Raw genomic sequence first — 22,144 nt, forward strand, 5'->3', positions numbered from 1 at the left:
CCCCTCCCCTCCCCTCCCCTCCCCTCCCCTCCCCTCCATCCCTCCATCCATCCAATATTTATTGAACCTTTTTCTAGACACTTATAACACGCAATAGAAAGAACAAAGTCACTGAAATTGTCATTAAATAAGAATTTGAATGGTTAGAGTTACCACACACCGAGCCCCTTAGAGATAAATAACATTGATCATCTTGTTTATTCTAAGGTGGAGGAAGAGAACACAGGTAGTTGACTTGCTTGTGCTTGCTAAAATGTAAAAGTAGGTACATATAATAGCATACTGATTTCTGAAATTTAATACAGCAGTATGTGTGCTTGGATTGTGGACTTTGCTGTATCTCTGATATCAAGTTCCTTGTCCTTGACTCAGCCCTGTCTAGAAATGGACTGTTCTGTTCTTTTTGTGTTTACCCTTTCTTCCTCTGGCTTACTTTAGCCCCCCCCTCTCCTTTCCTCCTTGTTAGGTGCTAGTGGCCACTGTTAATTTGAGAAAGGAACCCATTACACTTAGGATAATACCCAAGTATACTAACCCCCACTGTCTCTGTTTAGTACCTTGACCACAGTATGCCCCTGTAGCCTCCCAGGAAAAGACCTCACCCCTACCCCCAACAGTAGAGTTAGGGTCCTCTTCTTGCCTTACCTGTTTTTGCCTTATCTGTATCTAAAGATCTGTAAACCATTGAATGTAAGTAGCATGAGGGCTTCTCAGTTTTGATCAGTTTTGTTCATGCTTTGTCCTTAGTACGTAGAACAAAGACACACACTCAATAAATATTTGCTGAATTGAATGATTCAAGGCATCAGTGAATCAAGATGTGGTATTAATTTGATGATTCTTTCTATACAATAGGCATTTAAAAAAAACCCACAAAAACAAGTTTTGGTTCTGTTGGTCTCTTCCTATTAAACCCAGTTTGTTGGATAAAACTGCTCTCATCATTCATATTTGCTCCTCTCCATTTGGAAATACGTAGTACTAGATATACTCATTATTGTGGATATCTGCTAATATTCATTTGTGCCTTGGAAGTGAGGGTCACTGGAGGTTCCCAGATGTAGGTCTGTGAATTTGTTATATCAGATTCACCTTTGTTGCTTAAAACAGAACATTTCTGGGTAGTGCTAACCCACCAAATTAAAATATCCAAGAGATGAGGTTTAGTATTTGGTATCTTTATAGAATTCTCTGGGTTGGGGAACATCTAGGAAATCCTTATTTGTGTAGCTTTCAATCTTCTGTTGATTCTGGCTTCATAAAGCTTTGGCTTTGTTCCATGTAATATTCTTTTGGCTCATTTTTGTGTTTGCTTGCTCTGGTGGTAACAATGCTATTTCTACTTCTTAGTTAAAATAATGCTACTCCAGTGAGCTCAAAAGCAGCTTTATATGTGGTTAGAGATTTCTTGACCAGAAATGTATGCACAAACTTTGCTGACCTTGATTGCTGGAAGACAGTGATGTGAGACAGTACTTTAAAAATAAATAAATGAGGCACAAAATGAGCACTGGGAGTATTTTATCATGTAGGCCATTAATTCATTAATTTTTCTGTATAAAGATACCTCATTTGCCATTTCTCTCTAGCTGAATTACATTATGCAGGAGGGGTGGGACAAAGTACCTTTTTGAAGAATAATTGTGCTGAAAGACATGGCAAAATTTTTGAGGACATATATTCCTCCCCCAAAGTTATATTAATAATTATTGAGATTGACTAGTCTCAAATACTAATTTTTATTTTTCTTCCTGTATCTTTTATTTCAAGTTTTACTTATTTGGTCATACTCTGTTTACTTAACATGTTTTATTTCATTAACTATGTACTCTTCTAGGCTCTGGATGTACAAAGACAAATATGCCTTCCTCCCTAGCTACAAGGGGTATGATGGTGGGAGAGCGAGAAAAAGCAACATCAAAAATTGGAGTATAGTGTGTTTAGTTTTGTTCACTGTAGGGCATGATGGGAGCTCTGGGGTGCTGTTCCAAAACTGCATCAGCACTGAGGGGGAAGTTATTGATTGCTTGAGTCTTGAAGTATTACTAAGGAACAAATTAAGAGTATAGGTTTGGGAGAGAAGGGATGGCATCCCAGGAAGAAGGAACAGAATTTGTGACAACATGGGGGTATTTTTTTGTAGGAAGGAATTTCCCATGTCAAGTTAAAATAGGAATTGTCTTTTTAAAATTGGCTTCTGTGAAACTTTCTTTTCTTATTTGGCTTCCTCACTAGTTGTTAATTGCTTGCTTGATTTGATTGATTTATATTTCAAAACCATAGGCCTTATGGTGTATACGCTATTTTGAAGAGAGGCAGGGAAGTTTAAAAATTACAAAAACTTGGGTATACTAGTGCTGTGTAGAACCTGCCTGCTACCCTTTTGGAACACAACAATATCAACTCCTAGGTGGTAGTGTAATTAATTATTAGAGGTTTGCATTAATGGAATAACCTGATGATACTGTACTGAGTTGCTGAATTTTAGAAATGGAATATTAAATTGGGAGAGCAAACTACCTTAAAAGATTAGAGGGAACAATACCTTGAGCTCAAATAGGGCCAAGAATAATTCCTGCTCTAGGTTAGCCAGAGTGAAAAACATCATTAATTCTTGGGGTATTGGGTAGTGTACTCAGAAGGTTTTGTTCCAGTCGTAGGGCAAAATTAGCTCTAGAGTAATGCTGTTCTGGCACTATGGAACAAAAAGGACCACACTTTCCAAATAACTGCATCCCAGAAGAAAGCTCAAGAATATATATAGGAATACAAACTATCCAGAACCCAGTAGGTCAAAGTCTAGTACCCAGGCATCCATTCAAATTACCAAGCAAGAAGCAGGAAAATATGACTCATAATAAGGAGAAAAAACAAGGAGTAGAAACACACCCAGAAATGACACACGGTAGAATTAGTGAACAGATACCTTAAGCAGTTCTATGACTATATTCCATATGTTCAAGAAGCTAGAGAAAAGACTGAGTATGTTAGGGAGAAACATGGAAGATGGAGAAAGATCAAAATCAAACTTGTAGAAATTGAAACTACAATGTTTGAGATGAAAAAATACCCTGGATGGGATTAATAGCCAGAAGCAACAGCTGGAAAATGTCTAAATTTGATGAAAACTGTAAAATGCATACATTTAAGAAGCTCAACAAACCCTGAACATAAGAAATATGAAGAAAATTAGAATGAGACAAATTAAAATGGAATTGTCTAAAACCAGCGAAAAAGAGGAAACGTGACAGATAACCAGAGGAAAAGAAAACTACGCCCAGAGGAACAAAGATAAGGATGGCAGCGGTCATCACTGTTTCTCATGGGCAGCGACTCAAGGCAGGAGATAGTGACACAACATCTTTCAAGTACCAAGAGAAGAAAACTCGTCTAGAATTAAATACCCACTAAATATTTGTTTCAAAAAATGAAGGTGAAATATTCCACAGATATGCAAAAGGTGGGAAGAGAAGATTTATTACCAGCAGACCTGTGTTATAAGAAATGTAAAAAGAAGGAAAATTATACCAAACGGCAGTTTGGATCTATACAAAAAACAAAAACCCACCAGAAATGGCAATTATGTGAGTAAATATAAATTACTTTTATTGTTATTTGTCTCTTTAAAATATAATCTGGATGTTTAAAGCAAAAAAAGGTAACACTCTGTTGTGAGGTAAAAGATAACAAAATGTAGGAGGGAGAAATGTGTTACTGTAGTAAGACTCTTACACTATATGTGAATGGGCACAATGCATTTGAACTTTGATGAGTGAAAATGTGTATTATAAACTCTAAGGCAGTCATTAAAATAACATGGTACGTACTTCATTAGCCAACAAAGGAGATAAAATGGAATCATAAAAGCAATATAGTTAACCCAGAAGAAGATAGAAAAAGAATAAGCAGATTAAAGAACAAATAGGATGGATAGGAAACATATCAAGATGATTCAGTGATGACGTTAATCACATTGGTGGTAGATTGTGTGAACACCTCAATTAAAAGGCAAACATTGTCAGGGCACCTGGGTGGCTCAGTCGGTTGAGCGTCTGACTTCGGCTCAGGTCATGATCTCACGACTCGGGAGTTTGAGCCCCGCGTTGGGCTCTGTGCTGACAGCTTGGAGCCTGCTTCGGATTCTGTGTCTCCCTCTCTCTCTGCCCCTAACCCACTCTGTCTCTGTCTCTCTCAAAAATAAATAAACATTTAAAAAAAATTAAAAAAAAAAAAAAAAAGGCGAACATTGTCAAATTGGATTCAAAACAAAACAAAACAAAATAAAAAAAACAAGACCCTACAAGAAATCTGCTTTCAGTGTAAAAGACAAATAGGTTAAAAGTGAAAGGATGGGGTAAGATATACCATGCTGATACTAATGGAAAGCCTCTTGAAGTGGCAATATAAATATCAGACTAAGTCGATTTCAGAGCAAAAAACCTACCAGGAATAAAGAGGATTGTTTTCTAATGAAAAAGAGATTAATTCATTAAGAACGTAACAATCCTAAACATTCATATATTGAATAACAACTTCAAAATTCTTTTTAATGTTTGTTTGTTTGTTTTTGATAGAGAATCAGAGCTTGAGTGGGGGAGGGGCAGAGAGAGAGAGAGGAGAGAGGGAGGGAGGGAGGGAGGGAGAATCCAAAGCAGGCTCCAAGGTGTGAACTGTCAGCACAGAGCCTGAACCGGGGCTCGAACTCAAGAACCGTGAGATCATGACCTGAGCCAAACCAAGAGTCAGATACTTAACTAACTGAGCCCCCCAGGCACACCACAACTTCAAAATTCTTAAAGCAAAATTGAAAGAACTGCAAAGAGTAATTGACATGTTCACACTTAACAGAATTTTCAACATCCCTTTTCAATAATTGAATAGAAAGAAAACCAATAGGATATGGGTGGTTTGAACAGCAATGTTGAACAAATTATTCTGAACATTTAGTGAATGCCCCACCCAACAATAGCAGAATACACATTATTTTGAAATGAGAACAAGTCTCAATAAATTTAAAAGGATTCTGGTGAGACCAGGTATGTTCTTTGACCATGGTGGAGAATTAATTTGGAAACCAGTAACAGAACATAGCTAGGAAACCTCTAAATATGAGGAAACCAACAAGCTTCTAATTTATCCTTCTTATAAAGAAATGATCAAATGGGAAATTGCAAAGTATTGTGAACTGAATGATATTTAGAACACATATCAAAATTTGGGATGCTACCAAAGAGGAAAATAAAGAGAAATTCATAGCATTAGTTATCTTAGAAAAAAGGAAAGGTCTCAATTCAATGACTGGCTTCTACTTTAAGAAACTAGAAGAAAAAGAGCAAATTAAAGACATAGTAATTGGAAGAAGGTAAATAATAAAGGGTGGAAATTAACAAAATTGAAAATAGAAAAACCATAGAAAGATAAACCTAGTTTTTAGAAGATCAGAGTGACAAATCTACCCAGAATGACCAGGTTAAAAAGAGCAAAGGGCACAGAGTACCAATATCAGTAATAGGAGAGGTGCCATCACTTCAGATGTTAAAGATATTGAAAAGATAATAAATGCTGTAACAAGAAATACCATACTATAAAGAAACTTTAGACCAATAAATTCAACAAGTTAGATGAAATGGACATTTCTTAAAAGGTGCACAAAATATCAAAACTCATGAAAAAAATAGATAACATGAATAGTACTGTATCTATAAAATAAATTCAACTGGTTATAAAAACCTTCCCTTGGAGAAAACCTCAGGTCCAGATGGATTCATCGGTAAATTATACCAAACTGATTTTGCTGAAAGTATTCCAGAATATTGAAGATGAGAGAATTCTTTCCAACTCCTTATATGAAGCCAGCATTAACTCTGGCTTACCAAAGCCAGACAAAGATTTACGAATACTACAGTCCAATAATTCTTGCAAACATGTATGTAAAAATTCTTAAAATTTTAGTAAATAGAATTTAACAATATATGAAAAGGACAGTGCATCATCACTCAGGTGGGGTCTATTCCAGAAATGCAGTGTTGATTTAACAGTCAAAGATGAATCAACACAGTTCACCAGATTAACGGACTAATGTGGAAAGATTATGATCTCAGTAGATGCAGAACAAAAAAAGATTTGAGAAAATTCAATATATTGTTAAAAACTCTTTACAAATGGAATAGCAGAAACTTTGTTAACATGCTAAAAGGCATCTTCAGTGAAACCCTACAACTAATAGTGTGCTTAATGGTGAAGGACTGAATGCGGCTGTCACTGCACTGAATGGTCTACGCAGTGAGGTGAGGCGAGAAAAAGAACTGAAAGGCATCCATATCAGAAAGCAACCAAGTTGTCTTTATTAGTAAATGACATGATTGTTCATCTAGAAAAGCCTATGAATTTACAAAAGAACATCCAGATAAGTGAGCTTAACAATTTCCAGGGTATAACACAAATATACAAAAATCATGTTCCCATTTTTGTAGAGAAGAATGTCCATCGTTGAAAAGAGACCAGAAGAGATAGTTTCCTTAATCTATCCCTTTCCCCAGTTGACATTTTCTAACTTTCTGCAAGTGTTTACTTTTGTGGCAAAGACAGCAATAGAAGTCATTCTTTTAGAAAGATCTTTTTCATTCACACTATGTAAATGTAATTTAGTTTAACAGTTTTAGTAAATACCACTACTTCAACCTTTTATACTGAAAATGTGTAGGATAATATATATTCATTTTATGTTTCTGACGGGCCTACCATTTTAGGTCATCAGCTCTGCCACACTTCTTGTCTCAATATAACAAAGGCATTGTGATCATAATCATTATTCATTTTTTCTCACATTTATTGAGTGTCTCCTATGTACCAGGTATTAGGGAGTTTTGAGATGAGGAAGACCCACAGTCTCTTGAGGCTTTCGTCTTCTTCGTCCTCAGCTCTTCGTGATAGTTTTCTCTCTTGCCTTGTTGTGTTTAAGCTTTTCTAGACTTCTTTTAGTTCTTGGAACTTGGGACACCGCCCGTCCATGGCCCTCACACAGGCCTTTTCTTTTGTCAGGGATACTCTCTTATCCCACCCTTAACCAACTCCGTGCTCTTTATTTGGTTCTTAGTTTAAATGTCATTCCTTGGGGAAGCTTTCCCTGATCTGCCCAGCAGGGTTATAGACTCTACTAGCACCTTGTACTTTTTCTTACCAGAATTATCACCATTGTATTTAATACTTTGAGTAATCACCAGACTGGAATCTTGTTGCATGGTAATATTTCGTCACAAGTATGTTCTTCTGGGTTGTTCTTCAGAGCTGGGCTTCAATATGTGTTGAGCTTTTAAGTCTGTTGGTTTATCTTAAGACAAATCAGCTTGGCCTCTGGCTAGATTAGGAGAGCAGTCTGTGGCCATAGGGTTAGATGGAGCAGATCTGATTTTTAATTCTGTACCTCAGATACAACTCTTGGAATTTCAGGTAACACAGGAAGAAGGACAACAGTTAGCACGACAGCTTAAGGTAACATACATGGAGGCATCAGCAAAGATTAGGATGAATGTAGATCAAGCTTTCCATGAACTTGTCCGGGTTATAAGGTAAGTGAAACACATCTATGATGTGTTTGTTTGTTTTAATTTATAGAATTTGACAGGTAACCACACTGCTTTTTAAAACCACCAAGTAAGAAAGAAATTACCATTAAATGTTTTTAGCAAGAAACAGGAAATTATATGTATAAATGCTTCTGTGCACATGATAGGTTAAAAATTTTAATTAAGTACATATTGTATACTAGGAACTTCCTACATATAAAGCCAGACTTAATTATATTGAAGTAGAGAGTACACACAGGGATTTAAAAAAAAAATTGCACACACAACCTACGCCACTTCCAGTGGTATCAGTGGTACGAAGGTAGGGATGACAACAGCTAACATTTGAGTGGAGATCTCTGCCAGATACTGTGTCTGATGCTTTACATGTGTTACCACATTTAAATTTCACCACGACCCAGTAAGCGAAATACTTTCATTTATCCCCACTTTTGGATGGGAGAGCAGGTATAGAGAGGTTAGCTAACGTGTTCAGAGTTTCAGCTTTAAATGGCAGGGCTGGGACTTGAATCTGTGTCTCTGATTCCAGAGCCTGTGTTCTTAGGCTTTGCTTTTTCCCCACCTCCTCCCAGGCTGCGGGAGCCAGGGAGCCAGGTAGTAGAGATGCGGTGCTCCAGGTGCTCCCATTCGTGGTGTGAAGTATGATATCCCTCATAACAAAGGGTTTTTCTGTTCTGCTGGCCTAGAAGGCCCCTACGCTTCAGAAAGTGTTAATGGTTCCAGGAAGCTTGAGGTGAAGGGCAGGTGGCCTGGAGTTAGTTTCTGTGTGAGAAAGATTGAGTTTCCATATAGTGGGAGGGGTTTGATTATTTTTAGTCTTGGTGGCTTGGCGCCTCCTTCCCCGTGGGCTCTCTCTAGATCTGCGGGTCTCTCTGCTTGACAGAAATGTGGAGTGAGCTGGTGTTAATGGTGTCTTTAAGGTGAATCAACATCGGGCTATGGGCTTCCTGTACTTTTTTTAACCCCTTGCCTGGGCATTCTCTTTGTGGGGAAAGAAAAGTAAAGGTTATAGTTTTTAATTTTTTTAGTGGTTTGTTAAAAGTGCAAGTTCCATTATTTTTGAACGAAAACAGAGTTTCAGTTTTGCAAGATGTAAATAGTTATGGAGGTGGATGGTGGTAGTAGTAACACTGTGAATATATTTAACACCACTGGACTGTATGCTTAAGAATGGTTAAGATGTCAAGTTCTGTTATGTATTTTAACACGTGTGCATGCGCACACAAACTGTTACCTTCTTAAAATAACGTTTACTGCCTTTTGAATGCTTTGTCCTTGGTTTTGATCCTCAGAATCTATATCCAAATCTATCGTTTAATCTGGAGAAGTGGGTAGAGGTGGCAATTAACAAAATTACTTTAATTTTACTTTTATTTTAGGTAGGCTTCACAGCCAACAGGGGCTTGAACTCATGACCCTGAGATCAAGAGTTACATGCTTTCCTCACTGAGCTAGCCAGTGCCCCTAGGGAAGGCTTTTTTATGCCAGCCACTGATAGGCCTTTAAACGTAACAAGATCACATTTAAACCTCTAGCAACTGTGAAAGGTAGAGTTTTATTATTCTCTTCGAAAAAACCGAGGTTCACAGAGGTCAGCTAACTTGTCCAATGCTGACTTATAGCTAGTGAGTGGCAAAACAGGAATAGAAACTGTGTACCTTGTATGGGTATGTACTTTATATTTTACTCTAGCAATGGTTGCTTTTTTTTTAGTGTTTATTTTGGGAGAGAGAGCGCTAGCAGGGGAGAGGGGCAGGACGAGGCAGAATGAATCCTAAGCAGACTTGATGTAGGGCTCCATCTCAGACTGGGAGATCATGATCTGAGGCTAAACCAAGAGTAAGATGCTTAACTCACTGAACCACCCAAGCGCCCCTGGATGTCTGTTCTTAAGTATACCTTACTGTTAATGGAGTTACAAAGTGGGAAGGGAACTTAGAGGTCATCGAGTTCAGTATCTCATCTGATTCCAGACTCACCTATGAGTGGAGCTCAGATAGCTCTGCTTTATGCTGGTGTTGAACACTTGTGCCTCTCCCCCCGAGATTTGCTTCGATTCCCTAGGTGAAATTCAACATTGAGAAACATATGCACATAAACTAGACTTGTCCAGAAAGAATATATTTGTAATAATATGTTACCAGCAGGGTAGATTTTTATATAGATTTTTCTGTCTTACAGGAAATTTCAAGAGCAGGAATGTCCTCCTTCACCAGAACCAACACGGAAAGAAAAAGACAAGAAAGGCTGCCATTGTGTCATTTTCTAAGAATCCCTTGAATTTTAGCTACCAACTGCCAGGAAAAGCCCTCATCGTCTCCTCCTCTCCTTATGGTTTACATCACATCGTGTTGGTACCTTTCTAGCCTTATACACAAATGATCACCGTGGTAGCCTTAGACCAAGAAGCTGGCTAATCCTTTCCGTGAAGCTAATCCTATGGTCATTTCAAGACACACTTAAAGGAAACACTAAGGCTGCTTCAAAGATTATCTGATTTCTTAAAAATAATGATCTATTTACATAGACATATTCTTTTTTAAGGGCTTACATTTTAATAGGGATGAATCAGTTTTGGAACCTAAGCTGTTTGCCAAGCTGAAGTCATAGGTTGTGAAATTAACTTTTAACTTCTGGAATCATATTGCCTATTGTTACTCTAAATAGAAACCTGAGTTGTTTTTAAATGTGAATTTCTGCCTATCTCTAAAAATTTTGATGTCAACTTTAGTTAACCTTAAGTACACTGAATTGAATCCACAGAAGTGAGACATCTCAGACCTTTGCTGATGCTACAGCCTTTGTTTTCCAGTGGCCAAAATACCAAAATGCCTGTTATGTTTATAGATTAAAAACTGCATATAAAGCCTTTATTACAGCTCCACTCCTAAAGATGATAATAATGTTCTTTGTGGCCAAATATTTGGACTTATTCTGCATTTAGGCATTTCAATGTTCTTGGCTTTTTAAGTTAACTCTTTTCACAGCCATGTTGAGAGTAAAAATAAATAATTTCTGTCTGTCTTCCTTTTCAAGTATTTCTGGATAAGGGATTCAAAAAAACCTAAAACTGTTTTTGTTTGTAATATAAAATATGGAATTGATCTTTCCGGGGTCAGAGATGATTAATGTTTTTGCTATATACTTTTATACATTATTTTCTTATCAAACTAGTTAACAAGTATTTTTATATGTTTGTAAGCAAATATGCTTTCACAGCATACCTTGTGTATATGTAAAGATAAGTATTTAATTCTCACTGTTCACTTTTAACTGACAAAGAAAAAAACAGTGAAAACTACAGAAACTGTGGTAGAGCTGTCCTTGCCATCCCGGTCCTGGTCCTGGTGGCTCCCGCCTTTGGCCAGTCACACACCTGCTTGAGAAACCTCCTCCGTAGACGACAACAGGGTGAGAATCTGAAGTCACTTGTGATGTCCCGTACTAGGTATTGACTGTTCTATCAAGTAATAAGTGTAAAACTTCTCTTTGACGATTAGTATAACTGTGGATGGCTTCTGATTTTTGTTTTTAATTTTGTGGATTGTGTTTCAACAATTCAGAAGTATGTTCCTGATGGTGAGATACTAAGTGGTATTGCACGGTTGTCACTTTATTGAATGTGTACAACAGCCCCGTGAAGTTGATAAAGCGTACCCTTGTATAGCTTCAGGTGCTAGAATTAAAACTGATCTGTTATCACAAGAGAAGGTTTGATGACTTGTTATTTGGGTGGTTTCTCAAAGGAATGAGTGTTGGAAGAAACTTACTTTAGTAGCTAGCCCTGTGCCTTTTCCCAACAGTGCCCTAGGGTTTGAATCTAAAAATCGATATTGGTTATCTGGCAGGTGAACTTGAAGTGAAATGGCTTGGTGTTCTTAGGGGTTTCCTGACTATTAAGTCAGCATTTCTTAAACTTTTTCTATGAAGTGCTCCTGTCAGAAACCCTTATATCTAAAGGAGATACTGCTGAAGACAAAGCCTAAAGCAGCTGAGGCAAAGCGCATACATTTATTTGAATACTAATTAAAATTACTGCCCAGGAAGGTACCATATTTATCCTGTGGGTTTTGGTATTATAGCACCATCGCATGTCTTTGTTAGGACTTTCAGTTGGGATTTTTTACAATGTTTATTTCTTTTTATTTTGAGAGAGAGAGAGAGAGAGAGAGAGAGAGAGTGTGTGTGTGTGTGTGTGTGTGTGTGTGTGTGATAGAGAGAGAGAGCTGGGGGAGGGGCAGAGAGAATCCCTAGCAGGCTCCATGATGTCGGCACAGAGGCCCATGAGGGGCTCAGTCTCACAACTGTGAGATCATGATCTGAGCTGAAATCAAGAGTTGGGCACTTAACTGACTGAACCACCCAGGCGCCTTGGGAAAAATGTAAAGTTATCATAGGTAACCTCAGATAACAAGAGATTATCTACATAATAGGCAGATTTAATGGAGAACATTTTATTCTGAATAGATGATTTGTAGCAACACAGTTTGAAGGTTAAATTTATATCAGTTGACTTTTTTCCCCTTCTCTGTGCTTCACTTTGAATACTTTTTATTGCTACACCTTCAAGTTCCCTAATGTTTTCTTCCCCAGTTATTTAATCTGCTATTAATCACATTGAATGAATTTTTTATTTTAGACCTTGTGTTTTCTTTTCTCTTTCCTGTAGAGGTTCTATTTGGTTCTTTTTTACATCATCCATTTCTCTCATTATGCTCATGTATTTCTCTTATCCAGCCCCTCTCAACTGAGTTTCCAGAGAATTGAGCCTAATGCCTGTCTGTGGTGTGCAATGAATTAATTTCTCTTCAGTGCATCTAGAGTGGTTCTACCTGTGTACCATCCTTGGGAGAATTGAGAAAGGCTGCTTTGAATATTTGAACATGGTTTTTATGGCTCTTTTAAAGTCCTTGTCTGTGGAACTCATTTATCTGTATAATTTTTGGATCTGTTTCTATTGACTGACAAAATTTTCTCTAGTTATGGGTCACATTCTTCTGCCTTTTTATTTATTTTTTTGCACATCTAGTAAGTTTTGATTGGATGCTAGACATTGTGTATTTTATGTTGTTGGGTGCCTAGATCTTGTCTTCATTTAAAGATTTTTTCCCCCTGGTAATTAATTTACTTGTAGTTCAGTTTAATCCTTTCAGGTCTTTTACATTTTATATAGTCTCAAGTATCTTTTTTTTCCCCCAGGATGGTTTAGCTCTACTACTAAGGTGTGGCCCTTTTGGTGTCTCTACTGAATGCCCTGCATAATCAGTGATGACTCTCTGATTCCGGTAATGGAAACTGAAAAGTTCCCAGCCTGTGTGGGCTCTGGGGAACCATACTGTCTATAGCTCCTGGGTCATTCTTTGCACAGCTCCTGGAGTTTCATCCTGTACATGCATATCTTAGTATCAAGCAGAGACTTGGTGACCCCGGGCATATTTTTGGAGTTCTTTTTTCTGTGTAGCTGCCTCCCCTCCAGAACTTTGTCCTGCAACTTTCACCTGCCTCAAGCTCCTGGTGTCTGGGACAGATCGATCTCCAGTGTCTTTTCAGCTTAGGAAAACAATTATGTCCTGCTTAGAATCCCCCATCCCCTCTACAATCTGGAATGTGCCTCTAGGCAGAAAGTCAGGGCAATCTTAAGGCTTACCTTTTTGATTCTCCACCATCAGAGATGGTAGTCCTGTGCTGCCTGGTGTAGAATGGCTGAAAACAGGTGTTTCACATATTAACTCCAGTTTTCTGATTGTCTACGGTAGGAGGGTAAATCTGGCTACTGCTACTTCTCTATCAGAAGCCAGAGTCTCTCCCATTTAATATCCATCATACAGTCAGAGGTGCCTTGTAGGTCTTGAAATCTGATTTCAAATCTTTTTTCACAAAGAATGGCCAGTCTCATGGCATGAAGAAGTCTTTGCCTGTGGGACCATTTTTTTATTCTATAGCTGGAGGATTGGCAGACTTGTTTTGTAACAGGCCATACAGTTAATATAAATACCATCTTAGGTTTTGTGGGCCATATGGTCTGTGTCCCAGCTACTCATGTCTGCCATTGTAGCACCAAGGCAGCCATAAACAATCTATGAACAAATGAATGTGGCTGTGTTCCAATAAAACTTTATGTGGGGACACTGAAATTTATATTTCATATCATTTTCATGTCATGAAATATTAATCGTCTTTTGAATTAAAAAAATTCATTTAAAATTGTAAAAACCATTCTGTACAAAAACAGATGGCAGATTGGATTTGATCTGTGGGCCACGTTTTGCCAATCTTGCTCTATAGCACATTTGTCATTTGAGGTTACATTCCCAACTTTAGAACCTCTTCTCTCTATATATGTGAAAATTCTTTCAAACAGGATTTCCTGAATTGATAATCATGAATTTAATTTTGTCTCTACATTTGTTTAGGGATTTACAGTATTTTAGGATTGGACATTATGCCCTGTTGGCATACATCTTACATTGATGATTCCTCTAAATTTGGGGCCTCAAAGTTTTGTAATATAAATTGGTTCCTTTAGCATTTGACTTAAAAAAAAAAAAATGTTTATTTTCAGAGAGACAGTGAGAGGGAGGGAGGAGAGAGAAGGAGAGAAAGAATCCCAAGCAGGTTCCACGCTTTGTGCAGAGCCTGACAGTGGTGCTCGATCTTAGGACTGTGAGATCATGACCTGAACTGAAATTAAGAGCTGGACGCTCAACCGACTGAGGCACCCTGGGGCCCCTATCATTTGACTTAAAAAATTTGCTATAATGAGGTTGTATATACTTAAGGTCTAGCTTGTTCCTCTTCTGACTTTTCATCACCACTAATCTTAATTTTATTTCTTTTCCCATTCCCGTACATAAAGATCCCATTAAACAGATAACTGGAAGATAATAGGAGGAGATGATAAAGTGGTTACTTTCAATACCACTTGACCACTTAAGAGTATTTAACCAGTAACTGCATGGAAAGCTTCAAGGAGCTTTTTAGAAACAAGGTATTTTAATTTGAACAAATGTCTTTGTGCAAGGCTTCATTAGCTGTTCTGGGGGAAATGGATACATGTGGAGCTTTTCCTTCCTACAAACTATTTGGTATCTAGTGGAGAAAGATTATGAGGGAGAAAACAAATGCCAGGGCTGCAGTGTAGGCAGAATAAGTGTGCACAAAGCTGTCCGGTCCAGCAGATGGTATATGTTCTTTCTGGAAAATCTGAGGGAGCCTCTTAGTTAGAAGTGGTGCTTTAGCCAGAGCTTGATGGATTGGTGGGATTTGAGATGGGGAGGAGAGGAGAGGAGTGAGGTGGTGGAAAGGCTGGGGAAAAGCCTGGGCAAAGACACATTTTGGCAGAATGCAGGGAGTATTCTGGGATTGGAACCTTAATCTAAAAGGATTTGAAGTGCAGTGGGGAAAAATAATGATAAAGTAGACTGGGCTCGGGTTGTGGAGAGCTTTAAATAGGATGGCCCTTCTGTAGGTAATGGGGAACTGCCAAGGATTCTGAACAGGGAGTGGCTGGATCGGGTGGGAGTATGAATGATGGAGAAGTGCAGGTTTAGGGAAGAGTGGTCAGGTAAGAGGTAATTGGAGTCATGAAATCTGTCTCTTTCCAATTTTTTCTGCCATCCATGTTATTGCAATGGCCTTTGAAGTAGTCTTTTTATTTGCATTTTGCCCCCACAAAGCTGTTGTGTAAATACAGGCCATAAATTAAATGTTCCACTGCTGCTTAAAATCTGTCATCACCTCAATGCACTTGGACCAGTATCCAAATTCCTTACCATAGTGCACAGAGACAGCCCCTTGCAGGATCTGTCATCTCCTTGCTTCTCACATTCAGGCTGATTTGCTTTTTTACACTCTATAGGATGCTAGTATTTCCCAGACCGTTGATTCACTTGACTGTTCCAATTAGCTGTTTCATTCTTTTGCTTTTAATTTAGATGCCACCTGCTCAGAGAGCTCTCTTTGACCACATTGCCCTGTATTTACTTAGTGACACGGAGGCATCTGTGAGTATTTTGTCTGTCTTGTCTCATCTGCACTTGGGTGTCACAGGCTCCGAGAGGGCAGAACCATGTGTGCCACGTACACAGCTCTACCCCCCCTTGCCTGGCATTTGCAGAAAAACCATTTGATCAATGAAGAGGACACACGGGCAACCCTCTGGTGACAGAAACGTATGGTGATTGTGGCGGTTATGTACAGGGGTTAGTCCCGGAGGCATTTGGGAATGGGGATTGGAGCTGCAGAAAGAGGCTAGGACTGCAAGTGCAGATTTGGAATTTATCTGTTTTGAGCTGATGTTTGAATAGGCGGGAGTGGATGCAAGTAGAGTTTGAGAGAAGATCCAAGGGTAAAACTTCCAGGGGGAAAACGAACACTTGGGGATAAAAGCTTAAAAGGCAGCGAAAACCCAAGAGAAGCAGTCAGAAACTGGAGAGAACCAGGAGATTATTGTCAAAGAAGCCAAAGGGGTGGCCAGAGCGGAGGGCTGTAAAAGACTGGGGTGGTGGCGGAGCGGGGGAGGTGCAGAAGGTAAGAGGCAGTGTGGTTGCGTAGATGCTTGCTGGTAACTTGGAAGGTTTTGTGTCTGTCACCTGGCAGGAACCAGATTATAGTGTTCGTGGTGTGATTGGAGCGCAAGGAAGTGGAAGACGTGTGGGCTACCATTCTGGGAAGTTCTGTAGCAAAATCAGAGGGTGATGGGGCTGTTCTCTTCCTTGATAGGATGTTAGAGGAGCAGGAAGAGCCAGGGCCTGGTACCTAATCATAGGTAGGTAGGTGTACAAGTCTGTAAGTACGTATTGCCATGTGGACACTTAGGCTCTGGAGAGATCTAGAGGCTGACACTTTGCGGGCCAGTATCCCTTTCTGATGGGGCAGCGAGCATGGCGTGGTTCTGTGCTTCCTTCTCCGACCGGCTGAGGTGAATGGCCAGTTTGAAGAATTAATTCCTCTCCGCTGCTGTGGAATGATAGCCTTGCTAAATGTAACTTAAATCAGCTACTTAGAAAAGTAATCATCCTCTTGGCTATACTGGCAATCACTGGAAACGTTTCTGAACATCTGCTTTCAATTTTTGTATCATCGTAGGACGGTAACAGGTGGTGGAAGCTCTCAGGCTGTGCTAGCACAGTGCGTAAGGGAGCGGATCCAGGTGTTTTCAGACTTCCCAGATGGGCCAGGGGTTCCAGGGAAAGATCACGCAGTAGGGTTGCTTGCCTCTAAAATACAGACCCTCCTTTTTTTACAGAAGAAAATACAGACCCTACTTTGATAAAACCCCAAGTGTTGTAAAGGAGTCGGTAGTCTTGAATAAGCTGTTTGTCCTTTTCCCTTCTGCTAATACTTAAAATTATTTGGAGTAAAGGAAAACCGTTCAAACACGTAAGGTAAAATACGAGAAAGGTTAACTTAAATATGAGAACTGCTAAAATATGAGAACTTTACCAGTCAGTTCTAAAGCCAGGAAGTGGTTAAGAACACATTCTGAATTTCATGAAGCACTTAGAGCAATATGAGAAAATGTTAATGAATGCTATCTTATGTTCAACATTGTAAATGTTACGAGAAAAATCTGAAATTGCATTTTGGTCTGAGGAGAGCTGGGTTAAAAGTATTGCATGTGTATTTTATTTGTCAGGACATTTTCAGTTATAAATGACAGAAACGCAGCTCAGGCCAGCTTCCGCACAACGTGGGCCTTTGCTGGTTTACGAAGATATGAGGGAAACGTGGGGGGAGGCTGGCATCCAGCGACTCCTCAGTTGGATGTCATCAGACTCGCTCCCAAGGTGAGAATTGGCTGAACTGGGGAGGTGGGGCAGAGGAGTCCTTTCTCAGAAGCCTGCTGCTGTCAAAGCCTGAGCCAGAAAAGGTGACATTCCTGGCCCCAGCTCTCTCAGCAACTCAGGACCACACCAGTGTTTTAAACACAGCTTCCCAGTGCTGGCCCACAGAGTGCCTAAAACCTCTTGAACCAAAGGGGTCTACAGCAGGGACGCCATTATTTAAATTTGACATTTTAGTACAGATCTTTTACTCACAGATTTCAAAGGATTCAAATGGAAGAATTATCTTCATGCTCATTAGCATCCAGCCGCTATTTATAGTTTGTCACAGCATTTCACTCATTTTCGAAAGGGACTAATTTATTTCACTCATCCTCCCTACTTTTGGGCAACATGAAGAACAAAACGAATCATTCCATGTGGTAATTGGGGATTGAACATTTATGTTTACTCTTATTTGGACAATAGTGTCCTTTTCTTTAGGATATACATATTTAACTCTGGGGAAGAAGGGACTAAGCGTACAGTCCTGGGACACTATAATATTTAGCCCCTTGAAACTGTTGCCTGAAATATGTGGGCTGTTAGGTCACAGCATTAGATATTTGTTGTGTATGGACCTTTTAGTCATGGACTTGACCTGGACTCAGTTTCTGGAGAATTGTAGTTCTGTGAGAATGTGTCATGTACTCTCACTTCCCAGAAGAAGTATACAGACTTTGGAGTGAGCCTAAAACATGTTTAATACACAAAGTTTAAATTACACACATAGTACAAAATCTTTAATTTTTGTCAGTTCTGGGTCTGAAAAAGTGTAGGCTTTTTCTCTTTAATTACGACAGACTTTCTTCAATTAATGCATCGGCAAGGAAGGTTTCAGGTGAGTGACCCATGGTCTGGTTGGGGAATAGATGTCTGAATTTATTGTCATCTTAAAATGTGGATGTAAATATATACAACAATTATAGCTCCTCTTTATATAGCGGTTTTTACTGGGTGTCTCATCTGTTTATTATCCCAAGTGGAACTTGAAACAATTTCATTTTTATAGTAAAGTCTTTATTTCCAAAATGACTGGTTAGCCAGAAAAACTATAAACTACCTAACCCAAGACTTTGGTAAGAAAGAGATCTGATGCTTCTTATAAATTCCCCCTTGCAACCAAAAGAAATAACACATAACAAGATGCATGTTACCCATTCTCAGCCCTTATCCAGTTACTTGGTTTTAAGTCTCCAAAATTAATATTAAAAATGTATCCAATAGAGACCTGATAAGAACATGGGACACTAGGGTGGCTTGTCCTTACTTACTTAGGAATCACTGACTTGACCTTTGATTTTCATGGGGTGGATATCTGCCTCCAGGTGGCTGAGAGGAATGCACAAGGAGGCGGGTTCTGTATCAAGACTTTTTGTCCGAATGAAACCTCTTATTTCCTTATGTTACACTCCTTCATGAGGTGAGAAAGCAGTCCATTTAAGGATCACAAAAATAATATTGGAAACTGAAAGTTCCAGAAGACTCAGGGCTGTGTTAGTTGGTAATAATGGCCCCTCTTGAATGAGGGACCAGAAACCCTGTCTTTTGCTGCATATGATTCAGGCAGATAACTGCAAGAAGTCCCAACCTCCTGAACACTTAGTTTAAAAACACAGCAGCCAGACCCAAATGAGTTTTTTTTTATTGAACGGTCTTTGATGTTAAAGAAAATACAGATTCAGGGCTATATCATATGTATGTTGTGTTTGGAGACATCCTGATGGGCTTAATGCAAATTCTTAAAGTAGTGTATTCAAAACCACGTATGCATCTCATCCGGGATACATATTTGGATTAAGCATAATGAAAACCTGCAACAGAAATGAAACAGTTTTAACAATAAATGAATAAGTAAAAACTGCTGCTAGACTCAGCTCAGTAAAATGTCCTTTTACACGAATTCCTGGTAGTCAGAATCCCTGAATTTGGTGCGTATGAGTGCTTGGAAGGGGATGGAAAACCGTGGCCTTTCCTATGCAGGTGATGGAGGGCCCAGAGCCCCACTGTGGAAAGCTGAGGTGAATTTGGCTTCCCACCAGATATTCTTACCCAGCCTGATTCTGTAATAATACCTTTCTCCCTAGCTTTCTTTCTTGGTCTCTGAAACACTTTTTCTTTCTACATATAAAACTTTAGGACTAAAAAAACAAAAAAAACACCTTTTAATATACAAAGATAGTATTTTTTGTTGAAGCAATGGCCTGGTGGGATGCAGGCAGCTGATGTATAACTAAAAGATGTTTTGGTAGAACTGGTTTGAAAACTTAAAATCTAGATGCGTGTCAGAAGATTTTAAAAGCGTAGGTTTGGGACTCCTCTAGAGAGGCCGGTGTTGCTGCCTGGGTCCTAGTAAGGATGTAATGTCAGAAGGTTTATAAGTTTATAAGGCTGGCGTCCTTAGGAGAATTGTGCCCCCCCCCCCCCAAAAAAAAAAAAAAAGCTAGGGAAAGGTACTTTCTAGACTTAGTACCTTTTACCTCAGGTGTAAGAAGTGGCAACCTTAAATTCCAATAAAGCAGCCAAAGTTTCTTTTCTCTGGGGTATCAGGAACCAATATTAGGAGGGGAGATACATTTCTGAAAGAAAAGCCACTCTACATCAATGCACTTCACATCTACCAGTTCTTTGTTTCCCAATAACTGTTGATGACGGAGGAGACTCAACAAGGGACCCTAAATTCCACTAAATGAAAAGAGATGGGCAAACGAGGTTCCTACAAGAGCAAGCAGGCCAAAGACAAGAGTGAGGGGAATCTGCGCTCTCCGTGTGAGCAGGACTGTTTCCTCCCCACTGCACCCTGGGACCGAGGCACGGAATCCCTTCCACACCTGGCTGCTGCTCCCTGTGGAAGGGGCCAGGCTTGTATCGGCTGCCCAGGTGGGTGCTCCAGAGGGACACATGTCCATCCAGTACAGGTAGCTGACACTACTCACTTCTGTGCTGGAGGAGGGCCATCTGGGGATGAGGGAGCCCCACACAGCCTCTGCATACCAAGAAGCAGACAGAAAGGAAGTCCCTGGCATCAACAAGACTGGTGGGCGAACCACACTGCAGAAATGAAAACTAATGTATACAATTGAAATTGCCTTAAACAACAAGCAAACACACTCCAGCCATCGATGACTGTGCAAGCCAGGGTGCAGCCCCGGAAAACTTACACCCTTGTTAACAAGGGTGAACATTGCACGCTCTGATCTCCTTCTTGTCCTTGCAGCTGGTAAACTGGGAGCTTTTGAACCTCTTCTTGACCGTCATGTAGCGTTCCTGGATCCCACCACCACACAGTTTGGTGCATTCCGACCAGGCTGTCCACGGGCGCATCCTGCAGCCTGGAAGCAGGAGGTCAGGTTAGGCCAGCAGAAATGGGGGGACCAAACTGAATGCTGAACTCCAGGCCACAGCTATGAAACTGAGTTGTCTGGGCTTCCCTGCTTTTGTATGGAATGATGGGTTGGGTTTAATAATGGTTAGGGCCCTTATTAGAGACTGTCAACTCCTCTGTGTCCATAAATGCTGTTGCAGCATTTCCCATCAAGGGGCAGAGTCCACATTGCCACCTCTGGAATCTGGGCTTGGCTGTTTGACTTGCTTTGGCCAATGGGACATGAGCAAACAGGCTGGAAAAGGCTGGTAGGACCCCCCCCCCCCCTGCCATGTCAGCAAGCCTGGCTAGACTGCTGGAGAGAACGTGTGGTGAGAGACTCCAGCCAGTCTTTCTGAGGCCCCAGAAGTGCAGGTGAGGCCGGTCTAGACCTTCTAGCCCCAGCCGAGCCTCCAGTTGTCAGGAGCTACAGGAGTCTCAGCAAGACCTCAGAAGACCCACCTAGCTGAGCCAGCTCCTGCCACGGACCTGCAGAATCCTAGTAGTTTCGGGGTGGCTTGGTGATGGCAGTTAGCACTCGAGCAATTAAACCACTTTATCCTAATGCTTTGCTCCCCAGGTGCATGGTCTCCTGAATACATTCAAGTGTGATTAATTTCCCTACACAGATAAACATGCTTGCCTTAAAACTTAACCTGACTCAGAGGTTAGAGGAGATCTTTTCAAAAAATGTTTTCAAGATCCTCTACATTACTCTTGTACAACCAGGCACGTTTACTATGCTAAGTTTTATGGAGGAGAAGGCCATGGCACAGTGTCTGCCTGGCACATAGTTGGGCTTAATCACCATTTCTTGAATGGCTGACTACCCTGTCCCAACAGATAGCACTTTAATATGCACACCTCTCCTTAATGGACAGTGAACGATCAGGTGGCTCTTCAGATCTGTATTTCTCTGTCCTGTCGGGGTGAGAGGCCTTAGGGAAGAGAATGTGGGGTAAATTGAGCTGTGCCTTTTAAAATAGCAACACAGTGTACCTATTAACCTTCAAATACGACACCTTCCTCACCCACTCCAGAGAATCCAAACACCATCAGTCTGTACCAAGGGCTGACCCATGAATCTGTCACTGGCAAAAGTATGAAATAATGAAATTGTAGTCTTTGCTTGTGGACCAGCTTATTCAACAGTGAAGCCCCAGGTTTTTGTTTTTTTTAGTGCCAGAGTAGGGACACACACTTTTTCCTGGGCTACAAACAGAAGTGGCCTCTGGGCCTCTGTTTTTGCCACCTCAACACGGGTGTGTTAAGTCCCTCTTGCTTAGAACTTCTCACAGGATCGAGTCTCAAAACCTCAGCAGGCTTATGGTCTGGTCCCCACGTCTCCAGGCTGGTTTCCTGCCTCTCCC

The 22,144-nt window shown here is 40.1% G+C and overlaps 2 protein-coding genes across 6 annotated transcripts in view; one reads left to right on the forward strand and one right to left on the reverse strand.

The window, feature by feature from the left end:
- RRAS2 (RAS related 2) overlaps positions 1-11,296 on the forward strand; it is a 76,210-nt gene extending 64,914 nt beyond the window's left edge. The window contains exons 5-6 of the mRNA XM_049649564.1: positions 7,450-7,568; positions 9,768-11,296. Coding sequence (XP_049505521.1) covers positions 7,450-7,568; positions 9,768-9,855 — 207 coding nt within the window. The 3' untranslated portion in view covers positions 9,856-11,296. The remainder of the gene's footprint in view (positions 1-7,449; positions 7,569-9,767) is intronic.
- A 6,971-nt stretch (positions 11,297-18,267) lies between these two features.
- The window catches only part of SPON1 (spondin 1), a 258,574-nt gene continuing 254,697 nt past the window's right edge, over positions 18,268-22,144 (reverse strand). For 2 of the 5 annotated variants that reach the window (XM_049649556.1, XM_049649533.1), the window contains exons 16-17: positions 20,572-20,742; positions 18,268-19,224 (exon numbers count right to left, since the gene is read on the reverse strand). In XM_049649556.1, the coding sequence (XP_049505513.1) occupies positions 20,579-20,742 (164 nt within the window). In that variant the 3' untranslated portion in view covers positions 18,268-19,224; positions 20,572-20,578. Of the gene's footprint in view, positions 19,225-19,883; positions 19,990-20,346; positions 20,462-20,521; positions 20,743-22,144 lie in introns of all 5 variants that reach the window. The other 3 variants (XR_007461763.1, XR_007461762.1, XR_007461764.1) reach the window with 3 other exon arrangements.

This window comes from Panthera uncia, chromosome D1 (genome assembly GCF_023721935.1).
Source record: "Panthera uncia isolate 11264 chromosome D1, Puncia_PCG_1.0, whole genome shotgun sequence".
NCBI classification, from domain to species: domain Eukaryota; kingdom Metazoa; phylum Chordata; class Mammalia; order Carnivora; family Felidae; genus Panthera; species Panthera uncia.